The sequence below is a fragment of the Embiotoca jacksoni genome, unplaced genomic scaffold (genome assembly GCF_022577435.1).
Source record: "Embiotoca jacksoni isolate LCO1_2020_lvr unplaced genomic scaffold, fEmbJac1.0.p SCAF_7, whole genome shotgun sequence".
In the NCBI taxonomy this organism is placed as follows: domain Eukaryota; kingdom Metazoa; phylum Chordata; class Actinopteri; family Embiotocidae; genus Embiotoca; species Embiotoca jacksoni.
Genome location: NW_027185425.1, coordinates 20,859,379 through 20,883,944, shown reverse-complemented (window position 1 = coordinate 20,883,944; position 24,566 = coordinate 20,859,379). Strand labels below are relative to the sequence as shown.

The window sequence follows — 24,566 nt, the reverse complement described above, 5'->3', positions numbered from 1 at the left end:
ATATTCAAATCTAAATTCATTGTCCACTGAGGATGAACACCTTCCTCTTTCTAGACACTCCTCTCACACCACCCTCAACAAGTGGCCACTTGGCATACTTTATGCCCCTGGTGGAGCTTCAGACTTCAGCACTGAAAGAAACATTCATCTCATTGGTTCTGTCATGTGACTGTTTTCATCCCATTTAGTTTAGGTTGCAAGTCTTGTAAAAATACTCTGTGTTACGGTTCAGAGCCCCCGTAACGCTCTCCTTTCTGTCCCTCTGAGGCTTCAGCTGATCCGGTTGTCGTATGAACAGCAGTGTGTTGGTCCAGTTCAGTTACAACCCTGTTTCCAAAAAAGTTGGGACACTTTAAAATGTAAATAAAAACAATGTGATGATTCATAAATTATGTAAACTCATATTTAATTAAAAAATAGGCCAAAGACAACATATCAAATATTAAAATTCATAGTTTTATAAAAAAAAATATCTGCTCATTTTGAATTTGATGGCAGCAAGTTGTGACAGGATCATGTTTACCACTGTATTGCATCACCTCTTCTTTTAACAACAGTCTGTAAACATTTGGGAACTAAGGAGACCAGTTTCTGGAGTTTTGAAAGTGAAACGTGGTCCCATTCTTGCCTGATATAGTATTTCAGCTGCTAAACAGTTCAGGGTCTCCTTTGTTGTATTTTTCATGTCCTGATGCTCCAGATGTTTTCAATGATTGACAGGTCTGGACTGCAGGAGGTCAGTTTATCAGCGGACTCTTCTACTACGGAGACATGCTGTTGGAATACGTGCAGAATGTGGTTGGACGTTGTTCTGCTGAAATAAACAAGACCTTCCCTGAAAGAGACGTTGTCTGGATGGCAGCATATGTTGCTCCAAAACCTGAATATCTCATTGTATATAACCTTCATTTGTGGACGCAGCGATGAACTGTGTTCACAGACGATGGTTTTCACAAGTGTTCCTGAGCCCATGCAGTGATTTCCACTCCAGAATAGTGTGTTTTTAATGCAGTGCTGCCTGAAGGCCTGAAGATCACCACCATCCAATATTGGTTTCCAGCCTTGTTCCTTGTGTTCAGAGATTTCTCCAGATTCTCTGAATCTTTTAATGATATTATGAACCGTAGACGATGAGATCCACTAATTCTTTGTAGTTTTACGTTGAGGAACATTATTCTTAGATTGTTGAACTATTTTCCCACAGTCTTTCAGAGTGGTGAACCTCTCCCCATCTTCACTGATGAGAGACTCTGCCTCTCTGAAATCATCTTTTTATACTCAATCATGTTACTGATCTGTTGCCATGGTAACCCAATTAGTTGTCAGATGTTGATCAGGTGTTTTTTTTTTGTTACATAACTTTTCCATTCTTTTGTTGACCTTGTCACAACTTTTTTGGCGATGTGGTTGTATAACAGTTGGTAGATATTGTGAGAGGAGAGATGATGTGATGTGTATTCAGTATATTTAGTGCTCATTGGTTTGAAGAGGCTGATAACTGACAGTCGACTTCTCCTTGATGTGAACTGAAGCTCTGCCTGAATGTGGTTATTGTTCAAAGATAACTTCATACCTTTGGTAGTTGTGATTACAGTTGGGTCACATTAGTTTTCAAAGGTTGGAGCTGGACACGTTCATACGTCTAAACAAAAACCAGAGACTCTGCAAATGAAGCTGTTTGGAAAGACGCATTTATTATCTGATTAAGTTAAGTGATGTAACAAGCACAGAGTCACTGTGTGGCAGCAGCTTCAGACTGTGGCACAGAACTACTGCAGCTCTACATTAGTTCTCCTGTAGTAACACATCAGTGCCAGTTAGAAAGATGACGCTCTAATATACAAACAACAACTCAGCATCTGAGTCTCGTTGTCATATCTGAAGTTAGGATGCTACATAACACAAATCTAATGCCATGAAACACAGGTTACTGGACTGACAGGGACAAAACTATGATATCACTGCCCACTCACTATATATAATCTGTGCTCGTTCACAGCATGACTACATCTGCAACACAGGACAGCATGAGAGGGACCCGGTGACACCGATGTCATCATGTTTCCAGAAATAAGGAGAATAAAGTCCGAACATGAGAACTCAGTGGACTTCCTGTGGTCGGGCTGCTCACCGTTCACTACGAGGCATCTCATGATGTCACCACTTCTGTCTGCAGCTTCACAACTGTGCTCTCACTACTGAACAACCTTCATATGAAGAATCCTGTCTTCATGTTTTTGCTCATATCTGTCATGATATCTCTTCATAATCTTATTAAATGGTTACTCTCATGGTGCCTCGTAGTGTTCCTCACAACATCTGAACTTTACTCTCTCAGTTTCACATCTTCTTCTCTCGACATTCACGGTTCTCTCAGCGGTCCAGACGCGACGTAGTGAGATGAAGCCTGGACCTTTCTATCACGTGTCCTGGGCTTCTTCTGCCTTCACCTGGTGTTATCAGACCTGCGGTCATGTTCGGCACTCGGACTCTTCTTTAGCTTCTCGGAGGTGGACGGGAGCAGAGGGGGATGTTGGAGCATGAGGTGACTCAGGTGACCTGGAACCGTGTGCCATGGAGGGTCCACAGAGTCCCCGTCTAACAGACTACAGCAGCCCTGAGGGAGAGGAGGGAGGAGCTGCCACACTACATGAACCAGAGTGCTCTGATTGGCCAGTGCTGTGGACCCCGCCCTCTCCTCCGTGGCACGGGGACGCTGCAGAGCATCAGGAGTCCTCCAGGGAGAAAGCTCGGTGTGTGTTGGGGAATCGGTGGGAGTTGTAGTCCGGATCGTCTCTCACTCGCTCTCTGAGGTCACTCTTCACCTGGCAGGAGGACAGACAGGAGGACAGAGAGTTGGTAGGTCACAAGCAGGAGGACAGTGTGTGTGTGTGTGTGTGTGTGTGTGTGCGTGTGTGTAGGTGTGTGAGTGTGTGAGTGTGTGTGCGTGCGTGTGTGTGTGCGTGCGTGTGTGTGTGTAGGTGTGTGAGTGTGTGAGTGTGTGTGCGTGCGTGTGTGTGTGCGTGCGTGTGTGTGTGTGAGTGTGTGTAGGTGTGTGAGTGTGTGTGCGTGCGTGTAGGTGTGTGAGTGTGTGTGCGTGCGTGCGTGTGTGTGTGTGTGTGTAGGTGTGTGAGTGTGTGTGCGCTGTCCTCCTCCAAACAGCCTGATCTTCATCCTCCACCTCTGTGTCAGAACACTTCCTCTTCCTCGTCCTCCATAAAGAACCTCATGGATCATTTCTATGATCAGCCCTGATGACGTGCATCGACCATTTATGGTTGAATGTGGGTGTGTAGAAGGCGGAGCATCAGGCCGATCTCCACACATCTCCAGGTGGACTGTATAAAGGGAACACTGTGCAGGTGTTTCATAAATCAGTTTCTGTGTGGCTCCATCGGCCTGTTTTCTGGTCTGATACCTGCTCTCGTGTTGTCTGGATCTACATCGGGACTTCTGATGAATCTGACGTGTTTTATAGAAACACTCAGACTGTCTGTTTGAAGCTGGATGATAATCAGACTGTAACTACAGATGATTGACATCATGCCGTCCTGGATGAGTGTTGCCACATGTTACCTGTTTGGTGTAAGCTTCCTGCAGCTCCGGCCTCTCCAGCTCCCCCTGCAGGCTGTTAGGAGCGGTGACGGGCAGGACTCCAGCAGCTCGAGCGGCTCGGCTCACTGCGTCCGACAGGGACAGGTGAGGCCCGTCGCATTGGCTCGTCTGAGGACACACACACTGATGTCACACACTTAAAGGACACATTCACCACATTTTATGAGGCTGTCCGCTCTGTGTTGAAGGTTAATGTTGTCCATGAATGAATAAAGTCCTCAGTGTTGCTATAGTGATGGAGAAAACAGAGTTCCTCTGAGTTAGCCTGCTGGCAGTGCCTACATGTCCCAGCATGCATTGTGCAGGAGCTTCTGATCCCTCTGTCTCACCTGGCAGCAGCCACTCAACAGAAGACGGCGACCCACCGAGACACTTGTTTTCAGAGCAGAAGACTTCACTGCTCCAGCTGTTCCCTCTGACATCACATCAAGAGGAACATTTGGATACTTAGGAAATAACAGGATTGCCTTTAGCCTAGCTTAGCACAAAGACTGGGAGCAGGTAGAAACTGTTAGCCTGGCTCCATCTTCCAACAACTCTGTTCTGACTGTAAGCCGGCCGGCTCCTTCACCACAGAGAGGACTCTGAACTCGGCTCACCTTCCTCCTCTTGGCGGGCATCCCGTGCAGGTAAGCATCCGACAGCGGCGGCTGGGCTTTGATCTTCCTCTGAGACAGCATGTCATGTCTGATGATGGGAACCCACTCCTGACCGGGACATGATAGAACAGTTACAGACAAAGTTACAACATCAACTCCATTCAAATGTCTAAAATGTGTAAAAACCTTCAGACTCCGTGTGAACATGAGAACAAAGGAGGCTCTGAAGGTTCAGACACAGTTACAGTCTGTTCGTTCACATCTGCTGTTAACATGATCAATACACAGATGACTGTGTGATTGACAGCTGACCTGTGATTGACAGCTGACCTGTGTGATTGGCAGCTGACTGTATGATTGACAGCTGACCTGTGTGATTGACAGCTGACTGTACAGGAAGTAGAGACTTCCTGCAGACTGACCTGGTGTCTATAAATCAGATGTTTCCTGAATAAAAACTGTTTCCTGTCTACCTGATGCTGGTTCCACCAAAGACTCTTCTAGGTTCAGGTTTTTCATTTCTGACTCGCATCAGACCCACAGCTGTGGAAGAGCCCCGCCCCCTCACAGTTCACTGAGCCACTGCAGCGCAGAGCCCGACCCTCTCAGCAGGTGACAGCTCCCTGTTTGTCTGTGCTAAGTTCAACAGGAACTCTGATGGACCCTGGTCTTGTTATTTACTTTCCCCTCAGTATCCTGCCATGCTCAGTATTAACAGTACTAATGATACGCCAGCAGGAGGCCATGTGGCTCCAGGTCAGGTTGAGCTGTGTGAATGTTCTCTACAGGTATCAGGTATTACTACAGAGAAAATCTCACTCCTTACAGGTGGAACAGCTGCTGCCCATGGCTCCATCTCAGGGGCCACTTCCTCCCGTCCCTTTGGAGCCCCAGCAGGACGTGGAGTGTCCCCTGATGAGACAGTGTTGTCACCTAGAGACACCCCTCTCTCTCCACCTTCACCTGATGAAGCCATGGCCTCTTCTGCTGTGGTGGCTGCAGCTGGAGACGAGCTCTCCTCCATCTGACAGAGGGTGGAGGGGTCACATGATCAGAGGGTGGAGGGACTGCATGATCAGAGGGTGGAGGGACTGCATAATCAGAGGGTGGAGGGGTCACATGATCAGAGGGTGGAGGGACCACATGATTAGAGGGTGGAGGGACCACATGATCAGAGGGTGGAGGGGTCACATGATCAGAGGGTGGAGGGACCACATGATCAGAGGGTGGAGGGGTCACATGATCAGAGGGTGGAGGGACCCCATGATCAGAGGGTGGAGGGACCATCACCGTGACAGTGAAACAATCAGACAAATGAAATGATAAAAACATCCTAAACGGGTTCTTTGTATTGATCCAGTCTGAAGGCGACGCTCCGCCTCTTTCTGTTTGTATCAGTGAACTCCAGCTTAATAAATCTTAACTCTCTTAAATCTAATAATCTTCCAGTTTTCTTCTTGACAACAAATCCCCGAATTAAACCAAGAATAAATGTACCAACAAGTTCTGTGTCATCTGTGTGCCGAATATTTCCTTCTTATTGGACCACAAGATACACACACACACACACACACACACACACACACACACACACACACAGTAAACCACTGACTGGAGCAGCACATGTAAATGAATCCAGCTGCAGAGATCCGCTGTGTTTAAAGGAATAATGTTTTCTTAAGGTTCTTCAGAGTTTCTGTCTTCAGCAGAATATAACGGCTGACAGGAACCCACTGGGCAGTTGTTTAAAGAGCCGGGCAGAGAGGAGAAGGAGAGAAACCCACTGACCTCCATGCTGGGACTCTCTGACGGCTGCTCCACCACAGCCTCCGTCCTCTGGGTCAGATCACCCTGAAACCATGTTACAGCTTTAAAAAGGTCATTTAAAGATCTGAACTGAATCTGGGCCCAAGTGTTCAAACTCTGACCCGTGTTGTTCGACCAGGCCACTGTGAACTGATCCTGAAATCACACACTGACTGTTTAGTTCCCTGTTGAGAAATAAAGTGACCTGGTCCTGTCTATGATGTGGTGTCAGAGGTAGCTGGATGGGACTGCACCCACTGCAGCGTGTCACTGCATCACCTGTGTGTAGAGGACGTAGTGCTGGATCTGGTCCTCGGTGACGGGGTTGTGGTCCAGAATGACGTGCAGCCTCATAGACATCATACTGGTCAGCCAGTTGACCAGACTGGGATTGACCTCAGCAGACATCCTCCTCTACACAAACACACATAGTAACACAGTAACACAGTAACACACAGTAACACAGAAACACACAGAAACACAGTAACACAGTAACACAGAAACACACAGTAACACAGAAACACACAGAAACACAGTAACACAGAAACACAGAAACACACAGAAACACAGAAACACAGAAACACACAGAAACACAGAAACACAGAAACACAGAAACACACAGTAACACAGAAACACACAGAAACACAGTAACACAGAAACACACAGAAACACAGAAACACACAGAAACACAGAAACACACAGAAACACAGAAACACACAGAAACACAGAAACACACAGAAACACAGAAACACAGAAACACACAGAAACACAGTAACACACAGAAACACACAGAAACACAGTAACACAGTAACACAGAAACACACAGAAACACAGAAACACACAGAAACACAGTAACACAGTAACACAGAAACACACAGAAACACAGAAACACACAGAAACACAGAAACACACAGAAACACAGAAACACACAGAAACACAGAAACACACAGAAACACAGAAACACAGAAACACACAGAAACACACAGAAACACAGTAACACAGTAACACAGAAACACACAGAAACACAGAAACACACAGAAACACAGTAACACAGTAACACAGAAACACACAGAAACACAGTAACACAGTAACACAGAAACACACAGAAACACAGAAACACACAGAAACACAGAAACACACAGAAACACAGAAACACAGAAACACACAGTAACACAGAAACACACAGAAACACAGAAACACAGAAACACACAGAAACACAGTAACACAGAAACACAGAAACACACAGTAACACAGAAACACACAGAAACACAGAAACACACAGAAACACACAGAAACACAGTAACACAGTAACACAGAAACACACAGAAACACAGTAACACAGTAACACAGAAACACACAGAAACACAGTAACACAGAAACACAGTAACACAGTAACACAGTAACACAGAAACACACAGTAACACAGTAACACAGAAACACACAGAAACACACAGAAACACAGTAACACACAGAAACACAGTAACACAGAAACACACAGAAACACAGTAACACAGAAACACAGAAACACACAGTAACACAGTAACACAGAAACACAGAAACACACAGTAACACAGAAACACACAGTAACACAGAAACACAGAAACACACAGTAACACAGAAACACACAGTAACACAGTAACACAGAAACACACAGAAACACAGAAACACACAGAAACACAGTAACACAGAAACACACAGAAACACAGTAACACAGAAACACAGAAGCACACAGTAACACAGAAACACACAGTAACACACAGAAACACACAGTAACACAGTTACACAGGAACACAGTAACAGAAACACACAATAGCATAGTAACACACAATAACAGAAACACAGTAACACACTAACACACAGTAACACACTAACACACAGTAACAGTAACACACAGTAACACAGTAACACACAGAAACACACAGTAACACACTAACACACAGTAACAGTAACACACAGTAACACACTAACACACAGTAACAGTAACACAGTAACACACAGAAACACACAGTAACACACAGTAACACAGTTACACAGTAACACAGAAACACACAATAACAGAAACACAGTAACACACTAACACAGAAACACACAGTAACACACAATAACAGAAACACAGTAACACACAGTAACACACTAACACAGAAACACACAGTAACACAGCAACATAGTAACACACAGTAGCACAGTAACACACAATAACAGAAACACAGTAACACACAGTAACACACTAACACAGTAACACGCAGTTACACAGTAACACACAGTTACACACAGTAACTCAGTAACACAGAAACAGTAACACAGTAACATAGTAACACACAATAACAGAAACACAGTAACACACAGTAACACACTAACACAGAAACACACAGTAACACACAGAAACACACAGTAACAGTAACACACAGAAACACACAGTAACACAGTAACAGTAACACACAGTAACACAGAAACACACAATAACAGAAACACACAATAACAGAAACACAGTAACACACAAACACAGAAACACAGTAACATAGTAAAACACAGTAGCACAGTAACACACAGTAACAGAAACATTGTAACACACAGTAACACAAAAACACACAGTAACAGTAACACGCAGTTACACACAGTAACACAGTAACTCACAGTAACACAGTTACACACAGTAACACAGAAACACACAGAAACACACAGTAACACAGTAACACACAGTAACACAGAAACACACAGTAACACAGTAACACACAGCTGCATCACAGCAGTAAAGCGTATGTATACGTGTACTTACAATGCGGTGGTTGATGACGGCGGTCAGAGCTCTCTGTTCCCCCCCCAGACAGTACAGGTTCACAGCCAGACACTCAAACAAGCCCTGAGTGCAGAGCAGCAGCAGACGGGGGCCGAAGGTGTGATCTGAGGAGGAGAACCCGCCTCACATCAGAGTGGTCCGACAGAACCAAGCAGCGTTCTGGCTCCGTGTTCCACTAAGATAACAGTCAGGAGTCGGCCTTGTGACGACCCTCCACACCTGCAGATAGTTCAGAGTGTAGGAAAGACCGTCCCTCTGGGGGGGTCTCTGTCTTTTCTGGGTCCCAGCATCCCCCCTAACCTCCGTCCTCTGTCTGTTTGATTAACTGAACCACACAACACTCATCCACACACTGTAGAGGGCCGACAAGCACGAGCTCCCTGAAGTTTACAAAACACCTCGTTACACATGAATCATTTGAAATGCTTGTTTTCTAAGTGTGGACTGATCACAGCTCAGTACCACATGGACCATGAGCTCTGTGCTGGTTCCAGTCCCAGCCGGACAGACCTGCTTCATATCTTTCCCCTCATGTCTCTTCTCCGCTGTTGTAAACAAATAAAGCAGTAAAATGTCACAACTTTTTTGAGACGTGTTGCTGTAATCAAATTCAAAATAAGCATATATTTTTTATAAAACAATAACATTTCTCAGTTTCAACATTTGATATGTTGTCTTTAGTCTATTTTCAATTAAATATGAGTTTATGTGATTTACAAATCATTGCATTTCGTTTTTAATTACATTTTACACAGCGTCTCTACTTTTGGAAACAGGGTTGTCTCATTCTTAAAAAGTGTTTTGTTTTCCAGCCACTCGGCAGACAGAAGTCCTGTTTGTGACTGAATCAGAGCTCTCCTCTCCATCGAGGAGAACTTTTGGAAATCCGGGAATGTTGTGCTTTTGTGTGACACACGAGACACAAAACACCAGAAACATAAACCAACGTCATTGCTTTAGTTGTGTGTGTGCAGCCTTGAGAGAGTTGGTAGGAGACAGCAGCTTGTCGGGGTCTCCACTCACTTTGCTCTGTGCAGTTTTAGGTGGATTTTGAATTGGCTAGACTTTTGTTGATAACTAATGTCAGGAATGGTTCCACAAACCTGGACTTTGTAATGATGAATTATTTTTATCTTTATTTTGTTGTTGCAGCACTATCAGGCCCAGGTGATTTGTAAATGCTGGAGGGTAACTGGGGCAGTGGGCTTTCTGCTTAATGAATCCTGCCACTCATCCTGCAGAAGGCCTTGTGTTGAGTGAGTCAGCTGGTGTTAGCTGGGCATCGAGCCAGAGGAAGGAAAGGGCCTTCAGGACCAACCAGTGGAGAACAGGTAAGAATAACTCATGTTGAGTGTCCTGTGTTTGTTATATGGTCAAAGAGTTGGCTGTCTAAGACTTATACAACCCTGTTTCCAAAAGTTGGGACGTTGTGTAAAATGTCAATAAAAATTGAATGCAATGATTTATAAATCATGTAAACTCATATTTGATTAAAAATAGACCAGAGAAAAAATATCAAATGTTGAAACAGAAATTTTATAGTTTTATGAAAAATATATGCTCATTTTGAATTTGATGCCACATCTCAAAAACATTAAGACAGGATCATGTTTACCACTGTGTTGCATCACTTCTTCTTTTAACAACACTCTGTCAATGTTTGGGAACTGAGGAGACCAGTTTCTAGAGATTTGAAAGTGAAATGTGGTCCCATTCTAGGATTTCAGCTGCTCAACAGTTCAGGGTCTCCTTTGTTGTATTTTTCATGTCCTGATGCTCCAGATGTTTTCAATGATTGACAGGTCTGGACTGCAGGAGGTCAGTTTATCAGCGGACTCTTCTACTACGGAGACATGCTGTTGGAATACGTGCAGAATGTGGTTGGACGTTGTTCTGCTGAAATAAACAAGACCTTCCCTGAAAGAGACGTTGTCTGGATGGCAGCATATGTTGCTCCAAAACCTGAATATCTCATTGTATATAACCTTCATTTGTGGACGCAGCAATGAACTGTGTTCACAGACGATGGTTTTCACAAGTGTTCCTGAGCCCATGCAGTGATTTCCACTCCAGAATAGTGCGTTTTTAATGCAGTGCTGCCTGAAGGCCTGAAGATCACCACCATCCAATATTGGTTTCCAGCCTTGTTCCTTGTGTTCAGAGATTTCTCCAGATTCTCTGAATCTTTTAATGATATTATGAACCGTAGACGATGAAATCCACTAATTCTTTGTAGTTTTACGTTGAGGAACATTATTCTTATATTGCTGAACTATTTTCCCACACAGTCTTTCACAGAGTGGTGAAACTCTCCCCATCTTCACTGCTGAGAGACTCTGCCTCTCTGAAATCATCTTTTTATATCCAATCATGTTACTGATCTGTTGCTAGGTAACCTAATTAGTCGTTAGATACTCAACCAGGTGTTTTTTTTTTTTTTTATCTTTACACAACTTGTCCAGTCTTTTGCTGACCCAGTTCCAACTTTTTTGAAATGACCACATATTTTTCATAAAACCATAAAATGTGGTTTATTTGGTCTATTTTCAATTAAATATGTGTTTATGTGATTTACAAATCATCACATTTTGTTTTTATTTACATTTTACATAGCGTCCCAACTTTTTCGGATATGGGGTTGTACACTCGGTACCTGTCTAACGGAGTTCTCACAAGAAAGGTTCTTTTTCTAGAAATGGTTCCACTGTGGAACCGGGCTGCAGTGTCAGAGGAGACCCGGTCCACTGCAGTGAACTCACCATTGCAGCGCAGGATGTGTGAGGCCATCTGAGTGAACTGCTGTCTGAGGAAGGACAGGTTGGTCTGAACGATGTCCACTCCGTCTCTCACCGTCACTGTAGCCTGGACACAACACACACACCTCCCCCTGTCCATCAATACACACCTGGTACAGATCGAACAGAGTGTGTGTGTGTGTGTCTGTCCTTACAAAGCTCTCAGCAATGTAGTCCTCCAGTCCATTGATGAGGTGCTCAGCTGCTGTCTGCAGAGAACACTGTGTGTTAAAGTGTTTGATGATCAGATCAGAGACTCACATGTAGACCGACACATCATGGTGACGGACGGACGGAAGGGACATGGAGACATGACTATATTTAATTTATTATTGAAGGAGAGGAAGAACAGTGATCACAGATTTGTTCTCTGTTTACAGTTCCTGTTGAATCTGCAGAGATGTACACTTGACTAATAATAATACAAATATTAAAGAATAAAACCACTCTCACATGCCCATAAGCACACTGAAAGAACTCCTCGTCTTTTTGGCCACTTCTTGACTATTAAGAGAACTTTCTGTCATACGGTTCCAGTGGCTGTAATGATAATGTGCTCAGAACAAAGACAGTGGATCTCGTCCCTCGTCTCTTTACGTTTGTTTGGGTCTGATGTGGAGAGGAGGAGAGACATGGGTCACTGTGTCTGTACAGGAGGAGGAAGGTGAGCTGCAGGAGGGGGAGGAGTCACAGCAGCGGTTCAGACACTCCGACTCTCTGAAGAACCGCGCTCAGTGTGCGACAGAGCAGAGAGGAACTTACAGCGATGTTGCCGTCAGTGGGCTCCCGACCCTGCAGGTAGTGCTCCGTGAAGAAGTCCATGAGCTGGGGCTGGATGCGGCTCAGAGGCTGGGCATTCCCATGGAGCAACAGCACCATGTCCACCATGGAGAAACTCTGACAGACCAGGGACAGCAGGTCCCCGAAGAAACCTGCGAGACGAGAGCCAGTTCATGGGCACAGTGCTGATTGAGATGTGCTTTGCCTTCTCTGTCCTGTGTGAGACTCACCCACAGCGTCTCCGGAGCCCGGAGCAAACAGGTTGCTGGTCTGGGACAGTCGCTGGATGAACTGGGCGATGCTCTCGCCGGTGCCCTGCTGGGCCCCCAGAGAGCTCATCATGGTGGACAGCACTCCCTGCACGATGCCGGTGAACAGCTCCGGACTCAGAGAGTCTCCGCCCGGGCTGCTGCCGGTGTGGGGGGGGGCAGGACCGCTGGATGGAGGGGGGGCCGGGGCTCCGGGGCCAGTGGCAGGGGGCTGCACAGAAACATCAGTCACAACCTGCATGTTCAGGGCTCCGTTTAGCTTCATGAAAACACACACTTACACATAAAAAGTTGAAGTTGGTGATATAATTGTTGTACATAGTCTAATGTGTCAAAACTGATTTTTAACTATTTTTTAACTAAGAAGATCTCTGAAGATAAAACTGTTGCTATTTCATGAAAAGTGAGATCTTCCAGTGTGAACAGATGTGTGTGATTCTCAGGAAACCGATGGCGCTTTAATCTCCCATCATGCTGTGTGGAGATAAATAAGTTTAGTTTGTTCATCTGCTGATATACAGTGGACATGCCTGACTGACAGGACGTATTGTCTGTGTCACCCGTTCCCAGATATTCCTGTTAGTAATGAGAAGTTAAAAGCCTGTTTGTATGTATTTTTGGTACATTTGATGCTGTTCAGAGAACTTCACCTGAAAAAAGCAGGATGAAACGAAGGAGATGAAAATCATTGAGCTATTAATTTATGGCCTAAAGGGGGCGCTGCAGGCGTGTGCAGCCCTGTATGAACTCACTGTTGTGAAGTCCGACACGCCCTGGAAGAAACCCGGGACCCCTGGCAGAGTCACCGTGATGGAGGGAGCCAGTCCAGAACCTGGTCCTGCTGCTCCCCCCAGCAGGGAGCCCAGCAGATGAGCCACGTTAGACTCAACACCGCCCTCTGCTGGCTGACCCACAGATGCAGTACTGGTGGTGTGGGTGGAAGTCTGTCCAGAGGTGTTGGCAGAGGGAGGAGGAGAGGGGTCTGATGAAGGAGGAGCAGAGACGGAGGACTGAGAGGCTGAAGAGGACAGAGGATCACCTTGACGGGTCGGAGAAACAGGACAGAATGAGACCAACCAAAACCAAAAAAACATCATCAAAAGCCTCCATGAAAGCCAGCAGGAGGAGGAGGAGCGGTTACACATCATGTCTGATCCATTGGTGTCAAACTGAAGGTGTTTCATGGTCAGACAGAACAACTAATGCATATGCAATACGTTCACATTTCTACATAAAAACCGCACATCCCAGCTGATAATAATGACTCAGAGTCGCTGTGATGGATTACTGTCAGGAAGATCATTACTGTGGAAAAGAAATGTGTTAAATATTCTGACGTTTTCTGGTTTCATGGATGAGCTGGTCTAAACTGTGGTCATGTGATAACAGGTACTGTGTATAAAGGAGGTGGAACATGAATGTCCTCCAGGGGTCAGTAGAGAGCAGCTGACACTGACCTGGCTGCCCCGGCATCAGCAGCTGTCCAACCAGACCACTGATCATCTGGGAGAGGGAGGATGGAGCCAGAGGACCCTGACAGGTAGAGGAGGCACATAAACCATCAGTCCACTCATCTGTCCTGGTGTGGACGTTTCATGAGACAGAGCAGGACACAGGTGTACTGACTCGTTCTGAAGTTGGACCTCGGTCCCTGAACTCAGCTGCTCTGACCTCTCCTGGTTCTGAAGTTGGACATCGGTCCCTGAACTCTTACCTCCCCGGGCTGCTGGCCCGCTGTGGGTACCGTGGCCCTCAGGTTGATGGTGGTTCCTCTGGTTCCCACAGGCTGAGGGATGCGGGGGGGGAAGGAGGGCCGGGTGATGAGCACCCGACCGTGAGGGGCCGGGGGGGTGGCAGGTCCCTCAGCGGAGGGGGTGGAGTCAGACATCATCTGAGCCGGGTGGCCAGCTGAGGCTGCAGCAGCCATGGCAGCAGCTTGGTGGGAGATCTGGTGGACGATGGCCTGCATGAACTCGGGGGGGAGTCCTGGGAAGTGGGCCGCTGCTGCTCCTGGACACAGAGACAGGGTGATCCTGAAAACACATCTCGGAGTGTGTCTGTCTGAAGTTCCCTCTGAGCCTACTGGATGCTGGACTGCTGTCTGACAGCATGTAAACAGAAGGTGTGACCACAAGATGGAGATGATGGAGAGAGCAGCAGGGAGGAGCGCTGCAGAGATGTTTGGCTCTGCGTTGATGACCATCCTGCTCATGTGATGGCGAAGGACAGAGTTCAGGACCAGAACATTGAGCTGCTTTCTGTAAGGTGCTGACCTTTGGTCTACATTCCTCTGTGGTGTATCAGTGATCAGTTTAAAAGGTGGCATCAAACTTTGAAGATTCAAAAATAAAACACACCTATAAACCAATTATTCTCTCATCTCATTTCTCTAAATCCTAAAAATACTGATAGATTAAAAATGCACATTGTGACCTTATTTTCCACATTCAGTAAAAAATATTGGTAAATTAAAGTGTCTAAAAAAATCATGTAAATGCATCACATTAGTGTTCAATCTCAGCCCACAGTGACCTGAACGGAAAAGCACACAGCACCTGTAAGAGGGAAATCTCCTAATAATAATTTATTAGAAAAAATATGTGACCTGAAATAGAACTCTTCTTGTGCATTAAAGGGGGATTTCTGGCCACACCATGAAGCATGGATATTTGAGATCTTATCTGAGGTACTTTCCATAGAAACCAACTCTCAGATATGATGCACTTCTGTCATGCAGTAAATCTTACATTACAGTGACCTCTCACCCAGTTTCCAAAAAAAAGTAGTGAGGTTGTGTAAAATGTAAATAAAAACAAAATGCAATGATTTGTAAATCATGTAAACACATATTTAATTGAAAATAGACCAAAGACAACATATCAAATGTTGAAACCGAGACATTTTTATTGTTTTATGAAAAATATATATTCATTTAAAATTTGATGGCAGCAATACGTCTCTAAAAAGTTGTGACAGGATCATGTTCACCACTGTGTTGCATCACCTCTTAACACTCCAGGAGACCAGTTTCTGGAGTTTTGAAAAGTGAAATGTTGTCTCATTCTTGCCTGATATAGGATTTCAGCTGCTCAACAGTTCAGGGCATCCCTCTCCTCTTTAACCTGGAGGATGCAGCGTCCATGATTTCCAAACAGAATCTCAGATTGTGATCCATCAGACCACAGGACAGTTCTCCACTTCACCTCAGTCCATCTTCAATGATCTCGGTCCAGAGAAGGCGGCGGTGTTTCTGATCATGTTTCTATCTGGTTTCTTCTTTGGAGAGTTTTAACCTGCATTTGTGGACGCAGCGATGAACTGTGTTCACAGACGATGGTTTTCACAAGTGTTCCTGAGCCCATGCAGTGATTTCCACTCCAGAATAGTCTGTTTTTAATGCAGTGCTGCCTGAAGGCCTGAAGATCACCACCATCCAATATTGGTTTCCAGCCTTGTTCCTTGTGTTCAGAGATTTCTCCAGATTCTCTGAATCTTTTAATGATATTATGAACCGTAGACGATGAAATCCACTAATTCTTTGTAGTTTTACGTTGAGGAACATTATTCTTAGATTGTTGAACTATTTTCCCACACAGTCTTTGAGTGGTGAACCTCTCCCCATCTTCACTGCTGAGACTCTGCCTCTCTGAAATCATCTTTTTATACCCCTCATGTTACTGATCTGTTGCCAATGTTATTTATAGTGTTACACAACTTTTCCAGTCTTTTGTTGACTCTGTCACAACTTTTTTGAGACTTGTTGTTGCCATCAAATTCAAAATGAGCAGATATTTTACATAAAACAATACAATTTCTCTGTTTCAACATTTGATGTTGTCTTTGGTCCAATTTCAATTAATTATGGGTTTATATGATTTGCAAATCATTGCGTTCTGTTTTTATTTCCATTTTAAAAAGCGTCCCAACTTGTTTGGAAGCTGGGTACATAGTGGGATGTCGTTTCAGCCCTATTTGGAGAAGATGCAGAAATTTGCTGTGATTTCAAAAATAGATAAATCTTTGCTGCACCGAGAAGCAGGTCATTTCATCTAAAGGGGTCGTGTGCTGTTGTTTATTCTGATATCTGGTATGTTGCGACACGATCAGGAGACGGTGACTCAATCAACCAAGAACAAATGAGTAAAGCTATTACGACGCAGACATTTGATGTGTCCTCAGAACATGACTTTGGGGTACAAACATGGGACTTTCATCATTACATCGGTCCAGTTCTGCTCCATCATGTGATATATGTTCCATATCTATGCAGTGACCAGATCATGATTAATGTAAACAAAAGGAGTGGATGGAGATGGACGCAAAGCTGCATGCAGATTGTAACTGTCTTTGATTATAATTTAAGTTTAAAATGATTTTTCTTGCTGACACTTTGCCGCAGAGACAAACAACTCGTATCGTTTGAAAGGTCACTTCACGCCGTTTCATTTCATGTGTCAGGCACTAAAGGTGAAGGAAGAGACAGCCATAGCAACAAGCCATCCAATCACAGAGCAGTACTCACCCGGCTGTCCTGGACCTGCAGCGTTGGTCTGTCCCGGAGCCTGAGACCCAGCAGCAGATTCACCTGTTCAACCCAACAACAGCAGAAGTCCATCAGCCTCCCGGAGAGAGGACACACTAACTGTAGGACACACTCATCTCGTCACATTAAACCATGTGTTTCATCCTCTCAAATCAAGTGTAAGACGTCACCACATCAAGCAGTGGAGAGACAGTCGGGATGGATTTGTTGGGACCTCAACAGGTCAGGAAAACACTGCTTTGTTTCTCCTGAAAAGTGATGAAATTAAAATCCATTGGTTCCTGTATACCAGAAGCAAAGAATGTTTCAACTATTTCTTCTTCAAAATTACAAAAATTATTGTAAAAGAGCCTCCATAGATTTGTTGGTAGATGAAGAAATTAGAAATAATTGAGTTCTGGTGATATTTAGAACTAACTCTTTTCTTTAATTAATATCACACGTCTCATCATTCAGCCTGTTTAAATGGAGGAAAGTGGTCACTGCTGTTTGGTATCATTGTGCTCAGCACACTGAATGATAGATGACGGAGCAGCATGGTGAAGGCTGTCAGAGCTCCTCCAAGCAGCTTCACGTTCCTGTGACTGCAGCTGCAGATATGAAGAACCAGTTGAAGGTCGATGGGACGGGAGCCTGACTGGCTGGATGCAGCAGCAGCAACGTTTTCAATAACTTTCAAACAGTTTGATCCCAACTGAACATGCAGCTCAGCTCACTGTCACTGTCCTACGTCACCTGAGCACGCTACAGGTTCAACCAGCTGTCAAACACTACAAACACTGTCTGTCTGTGGAGACATTCCACCTTCAGCAGGTGATCTTGTCTCCGTGGACACACTCTGCTCCATCAGTCCACGTCCTGTATGATACTCACACACTGACTGTTTGACACCAACCCCAGAGGTCATGTGACCTCAGCTGTCAGCACACGTCTATGTCTACGTACCGTCTATGTTCATCTGCATCATGACTACCGGCTCCATGGTCTGGTGTGTGATCCGGATCACTCTGGGTCCGCCCTGTCCTTGATGATGATTGGTGCCGTTTGCCTGAAGAGGCGGAGTCTGGCCTGTAGCCTGCTGCTCTGATTGGCCAGCACCCTGTGGGGGCTGGCGTTGCCCTTCAGCTGCTTGTCTCCCATTGGATGTCATGGTTACGGTGGTCCCCAAGTTTATCTGAGGACAGAGACAGGTCCTTGACAAACCCATGTGAAGGACAGAGGCTGAGAACAGAACCACCAGGGACTCTGGCACACTGTCACTGTCAACATATGACATCACAATAAGGTTTTATGATCATAAAAATGTGTCACTGTATATCAACATACAAAGATGCTGGACTGATACATTACATCTGGCTAACAGCTGCAGTACTCAGTTCAACCCGGCTCACTACAACTCATCATCTAATGAAACGGCATGAAGTAAAAGGATGCAGCTGATTGGTCCTGATTGTACTGCAGTACGTCTCCTCCACCAGCAGATACACACTACCAACATACATTAAATTCACTCGTTCACTCTGAATCCAGAACTCTCCTCCACTCAACATCCTGAGTGCTGACAGCAGTGTGCTGTGGACCTACTGGGATGGGCATGTGAGGCAGACCGGCCTGCAGCAGGACCGGGTGGGTGTAGTGGGTCACGGGGCGGGCCACATACAGGTGACGGGGAGGAGAGGTCTCTAGGTTACAGCGGAGGTCACCCAGGACCACCAGGGTGTTTCCTAGGAGACGCAGAGCATCTCCAACCAGGTTGAGAATGCGCTGATCCTCCTCTCTCTCCTGGGTCTGTGAATGACAGACGACCTGAGTCAGCTTTGGACAATTATTAGACAATTATTAGACCTTTGGTCATGAGAGTTTTTAATGGTTGTTTGAGAGGGTGACCAGCAGCAGTGAACATGTTCCTGGATACGCTGCGGGTCATTTATGTGACGTTGTTGTTGTTGTTGTTGTTGTTGTTGTTGTTGTTGTTGTTGCTACACAGCCTCCTTACGTTATTGTTGTAGTCTGCTGAGGTGGCAGCTCCGAGGATTGAGTGGGTTCTCTCTATGAAGGGACGCAGCCGCTCCTCCACCCTCCGGACCTCCGACAGAATCTCCACAAACTCAGCTGGACTCGGGTGGCTGAGAACAGAAGGATGAGTCAGCAGTGCAAAGAGCCTGATGATGAATGCTAATGAGCGCTAATGCTAATGAAAAAAAAAAAAAGAAATGTCCCCTCGTGAGATTAATAAAATAACTATCTCTCTCTCTCGCCCTCTCTCTGTCTCTCTATCTGATGTTAGAACATTGATCAGTTGTTAGATTATTGGTCAGATGTTAGATTATTGATCAGTTGTTAGATTATTGGTCAGATGTTAGATTATTGATCAGATGTTAGATTATTGATCAGATGTTAGATTATTGATCAGATGTTATCATGCTGCAGACTCCTGTGACTTACTTGGGTCCAGTGTTGGCTGCTCTCCCAGTCTGGGTGGAGGTGGAGGTGGAAGTGGAGGTGGAGGCGGACGCGGAGGTGGAGTTGGAGGAGGAGGAGGAGGAGGAGGAGGAGGAGAAAGAGTATGAGGTGGAGGAGGAGGAGGAGGAGGAGGAGGAGGAGGAGAAGGTGGAGGATGATGGAGCAGGAGGAGAGCTGGTGTCCAGGGGTGGTGAGGCTGCAGCTCCTCCAACAGATGAGGAGGATGGCGGAGGGAGGGAGGAGGACTGAGACCCATCTGGTTCTGAATGGGAGCTGCTGTCACTGGACACTCCCTGTAACACAAAACACATACGTGTGCATAGAAGCACACATGTACTGTCCAAAGCCATCGTCTTCTACTCTTCATCACATTGGCAGAAGAGTCCACCAACATATTAGTGGAATCAGCATCAGGACCAGTTCACTGATTTCAGAATAAAGTTGAAATATTTTGATTGAAAAAAGATCAAAATTTAATCGACTAAAGTCAAAGAACTTGGAAAAATTCTTAATTTGGAGGAAAAAGTTTGAATAAAATGATGATGCTGTGAGAAATAAAGTTATTTTCCTCATCGTTCGTGCACCGTTCAACTTCTCTTCCCTCCTTCAGTCTTTGTGACTGTGCACACGGCCCTGCAGCCTCATGTCCTTTTATGGGCGTTGGCAGGGTGATAGTCGGACCAACAGCTCCGTGCTGTGAGCTGACGAGGACTGTGGGATTCATCAATATAAAAAAACAGCTGAGAACTGATATGTGGTTTAACAACACGTCATCAATCTGATGAAGATCTTTGTTAAGAAATAATTTAAGAAAAAACTTGATATTGATAAACAAGGCTCATTCATAATAAGGTGCCTACCAAAGCTCAGTTTAATGTCCTCTATATTCCTATTATTAAATTATAGGTAGATGTCAAAACAAACATCTCGTAACAACACAACTCTATTCTGCAAATATCACGAGTCTTTTCATTAGGATTGTTAACGAGTGTCATATTACAGCAATCCACTGACTCCATGGCAACGTTAGAATACACTTCTATTTTGCATCCCCCAAAGCATGATGGGAGCTACAGTGCCAGAAGTAAATGCACAATTATAAATGGACCAAACTAAAAGGACACAACAGAAGTAACACAAACCATGACAACAACGAGGAGGGTTTGTGAGCAGCTTGACTTCCTCTGAAAACGATGTACGACACGTGATGTCAACGTTGTTAATAAGAAGCTCCACATGAAAAACAGAAGCTGTCGTACCTCCAGCCTGTGAATCAGAGAGCGAGCGTCTCTGAGCAGGTTCTCAGCCAGCTGCAGCCTCATCCTGGGCTCACTCTGGACCGACTGGTCCAGGTTGATCTGCACGTCCACCGAGCTGTTGTTCTACAGACACAGACACGAGTCAGCTTTACAGTCACGAGTCATCTTTACAGACACGAGTCATCTTTACAGTCACGACTCAGCTTTACAGTCACGAGTCATCTTTACAGAAACACTGGTGAAATGAGTGGTGAATAAAGAGCCGTCACCCCGGAGCCGCTGCTGACCCTGGCACTCCTTCCAGCCTCACCGACCCCAGACATCATCTGCTGAACTGACATCTGGAGAACAAATGCAGCTGTCAGGAGGGCGTGGAACCAACACAGTGTGGTGTTTGGGTCTCATCTCTACCTGTATCTGCTGCGGGTCCATGATGTTGACGGGCAGGTTGAAAGTCCCCAGCATCACATAGCTGTTGCGGTCGTGTGGTGCACCCTGGGAGGAGGTCTGGCTGCTGCTGCTGGCTCCCTCTGCTCCCCCGGTGGAAACACCTGTCCCCCCGGAGCAGGACATGGTGGCCTGAGGTGGGGCCCGCTCCACCAGGTGGATGACCTTCCCATCCACGTCTGGAGGAAAAACAAACAAAGAAATGGACTTCATTAAAGGCTGTAAAAACATTTACTGGCGTCTGCTGGTTCATATACATAAAATAAATGAACAGACTTTTTGTCAGTGTTCAGATGTTTATGTGGGCTGTAGTAAACTACTTATAATAATAATAATAATAATAATGTCCCATTGACATCTCATAGACTTCAGTACTGGATCACTTTTATACCACCATGACTCAAAATATTTGATCTGCTCTTATTTCTCACAATATGTTCAGAAAAGGTTCTGGGTTCGAATCCAGTCCTGGGCCTTGCTGTGTGGAGTTTGCATGTTCTCCATGTGCCTGCGTGGGTTCTCTCCGGTTACTCCAGCTTCCTCCCACCATCCAAAGACATGCAACTCAAGTAAATTTGTGGTTTTACAAATTGCCCTTAGGTGTGAATGAGAGTGTGAATGGTCTTTGTTTCCATTTGTCTATAAGCGTCGGCCCTGTGACAGACTGGCGGCCTGTCCAGGGTGTACTCTGCCTTCACCCAAAGTGAGCTGGGAGTATTTTGATATTGATATAAATTAATAACAATTAAAAATGACACCATGACAGAGTAGTTGGAGATAATGGCGAGAAGATTCCCATCTCTTCACGTTTTCCATACTTTGTGTTGCACATTTCCTCTTAGCTGATCAAAGGGATTAAACATCTAACTCTGAAATCTGTCATTTACGAAAGTCTCCAGAGTCTTAATTCAGAGCAGCGGTTGCAGCTCCGCGTCATTTTGGGAGTCTCTCTGCAGGCTCTGCAGTGTCAGTTTGAACGGAAACATCAGTGAAGCATCCTTCAGGTCTCTCTGCAGATGTTCTCTGAGGCTTCGGTCACTCATCAGTTCACCGACATGTAGTGAAAAACATGTTTAGAGAAGTATAGCCCGACGCTGATCAGCTCCCAAAGACACTATTCTTCAAGTACCCAAACATCATATACGAGACACTAATATGACAAACAATAAAAACTGATTCCAGTATATTAGACGAGCTGCAGTGCTGCCGGCTCAGCACAGAACCAGAATTTACTGGGTACAGTCCAAATGCATCAGTCTCTGCATGCACATCGCTCACAGGCTGCTTCAGCTCCTCCAGTAACCTGTCAACCTGTGGGAGACATCGACATCTATCGGTAGTGTCTCACTTCATCATGAAGCTCATCAGTCCTGGCTGATGTTGCCTGGACCTCCAGCACCGCGGTGAGGAACCTGGGAGATATTTCAGACATACAGACAGCAGGTCTCCAGGGCTGCTTTCCTCCACCTGTCACAGTGATGCTGAACAACTGGTCCCTGCATTAGTTACCTCCAGGCTGGACTACTGTCATTATTTATTATCAGGATGTCACAGTAACTTCCTGTAAAGCCTCCATTGATCCAAAATGCTGCAGAGAGTACGGACAGGGTTTAGGAATGAACCGGACCGACCTGAACCTCGCTGCTGTTGTTGTTTTGGATCATATTGAAGAGGACGTGATCATATTAACGATGTTCCAGCAGTAACCTGAGTTTGATCAGTAAGAAATGAGTGCTGAAGGGTTCTGTCCACTTCACCGTGAATCTGTTTGATAGGTCGACTCACAGAAACACACACAGCTCAGGTCAAAGGTCAAAGTTACAAACACTCTGCTGTGTGGGCTCTCTACTCACTGTACTCAGCCAGGGCTCGGTCATCATGCAGCACTTTGCCCTGGTAGATGAGCCTCTGCTTGTCCACGGGGATCTGCACTGAGGCCGCGATGTGCTCCTTGAACTGTTTCACTGTCAGCTGGGACACAAAAAGGACATACGCTCGTCAGTGAGGAGGGAGGACCGGGTGGGGCCGCGGCAGGACAGGGTGAGGGGTATTACCTCTCCTCTGACTCGGTAGCTCCTGCTCTGGGAGTCCAGGGTCTTCACGGTGACGTCGACCATCCCCTCGGACTCGGTCATGTTTCCGGGCTGTAAACGGAGCGTTAGCCGGCCGGTGTTCACTGCTGGGGGTCTCTGAAGCACGGGGCGGCGGTGGAGCCGAGCTGCAGCGACTTCACAAGCTACTGACCTTTATCCGCCATCAAACGCACCGAGCGGTCAATAATCCGACGACAACTGTCTTCAGACGGGACGAGGCTGTTAGCTTATTAGTTGACGTTGGCTAATCCCAATTAGGCTACCGGGATGCTAACGGTGCTAACGAACTAATCTCCTCCGGGAGATGGCTGACCTCGCTCGGTGAAGAACCGGTCGGAGGTCCTGCGGTGGATTCAAAGTGCGCTAAACGACACCACGACCTGGCTCATTGTTTAAAAAAAGAAACTGTGGTGTTTGAAGTGTGAGCGCAGTCAGGCTGATCCGTCAGCTAACTAGCTTCATTTTCCAAAACACAGCAAAGAATGAAACGTCACAGGACCCAGATGACGTAGGAGGAGAAGTCCAGTTCGTGCCTGAGCGCTTTTGTGTGTCAGAGCCAAACACACGCTGCAACACTGCTGTGTTCGTGAAAGTGTACAGTTTATTTTAAAGTGTTCAATGTATATATATATGTATATAGTATGTCGATACATAGTATGATAAACTCATCATCTCGATACATAGAGTTTCACTATTATGATTATTATTATTATGATTATGATTATTATTATTATTATTATTATATATTATATTCTACCAATCGGTAGTAGTAGTTTGAGTGGTAGTTGTAGTAGTAGTTTTAGTAGTAGTAGTTGCTGTAGTAGACAGGATGTAGACAGGGTGTAGACAGGGTGTAGACAGGATGTAGACAGGGTGTAGACAGAGTGTAGACAAGATGTACACGGGGTGTAGACAGGGTGTAGACAGGGTGTAGACAGAGTGTAGACAGGGTGTAGACAGGGTGTAGACAGAGTGTAGACAGAGTGGAGACAGGGTGGAGACAGGGTGTAGACAGAGTGTAGACAGGGTGGAGACAGGGTGGAGACAATGTGGAGACAGAGTGGAGACAGAGTGGAGACAGGGTGGAGACAGAGTGTAGA

General features: G+C 45.6%; 1 protein-coding gene across 5 annotated transcripts; it reads right to left on the bottom strand.

Annotated features, from left to right (window-relative positions):
* Window positions 1–1,674: 1,674 nt before the first annotated feature.
* On the bottom strand, window positions 1,675–23,955 carry bag6l (BCL2 associated athanogene 6, like). 5 transcript variants are annotated; one of them, XM_069175724.1, is made up of 24 exons: window positions 23,428–23,955; window positions 23,227–23,344; window positions 21,338–21,552; window positions 21,196–21,267; window positions 20,927–21,049; window positions 19,650–19,960; window positions 19,201–19,330; window positions 18,789–18,992; window positions 18,150–18,378; window positions 17,184–17,246; window positions 14,376–14,671; window positions 14,119–14,194; window positions 13,414–13,700; window positions 12,623–12,872; window positions 12,375–12,544; window positions 11,768–11,821; window positions 11,577–11,679; window positions 8,797–8,921; window positions 6,300–6,434; window positions 6,003–6,065; window positions 5,041–5,238; window positions 4,215–4,322; window positions 3,577–3,723; window positions 1,675–2,825 (listed from the first exon to the last, which is right to left on the bottom strand). In XM_069175724.1, exons 1-24 carry the CDS (start codon window positions 23,506–23,508, stop codon window positions 2,727–2,729), a joined length of 3,657 nt encoding a protein of 1,218 aa, XP_069031825.1. In that variant the 5' UTR covers window positions 23,509–23,955; the 3' UTR covers window positions 1,675–2,726. The 5 variants fall into 5 exon arrangements, with proteins under 5 accessions (XP_069031825.1, XP_069031828.1, XP_069031829.1 ...); XM_069175727.1 differs by having other exon boundaries at window positions 6,003–6,050; XM_069175728.1 differs by having other exon boundaries at window positions 13,414–13,643.
* Window positions 23,956–24,566: the final 611 nt, after the last annotated feature.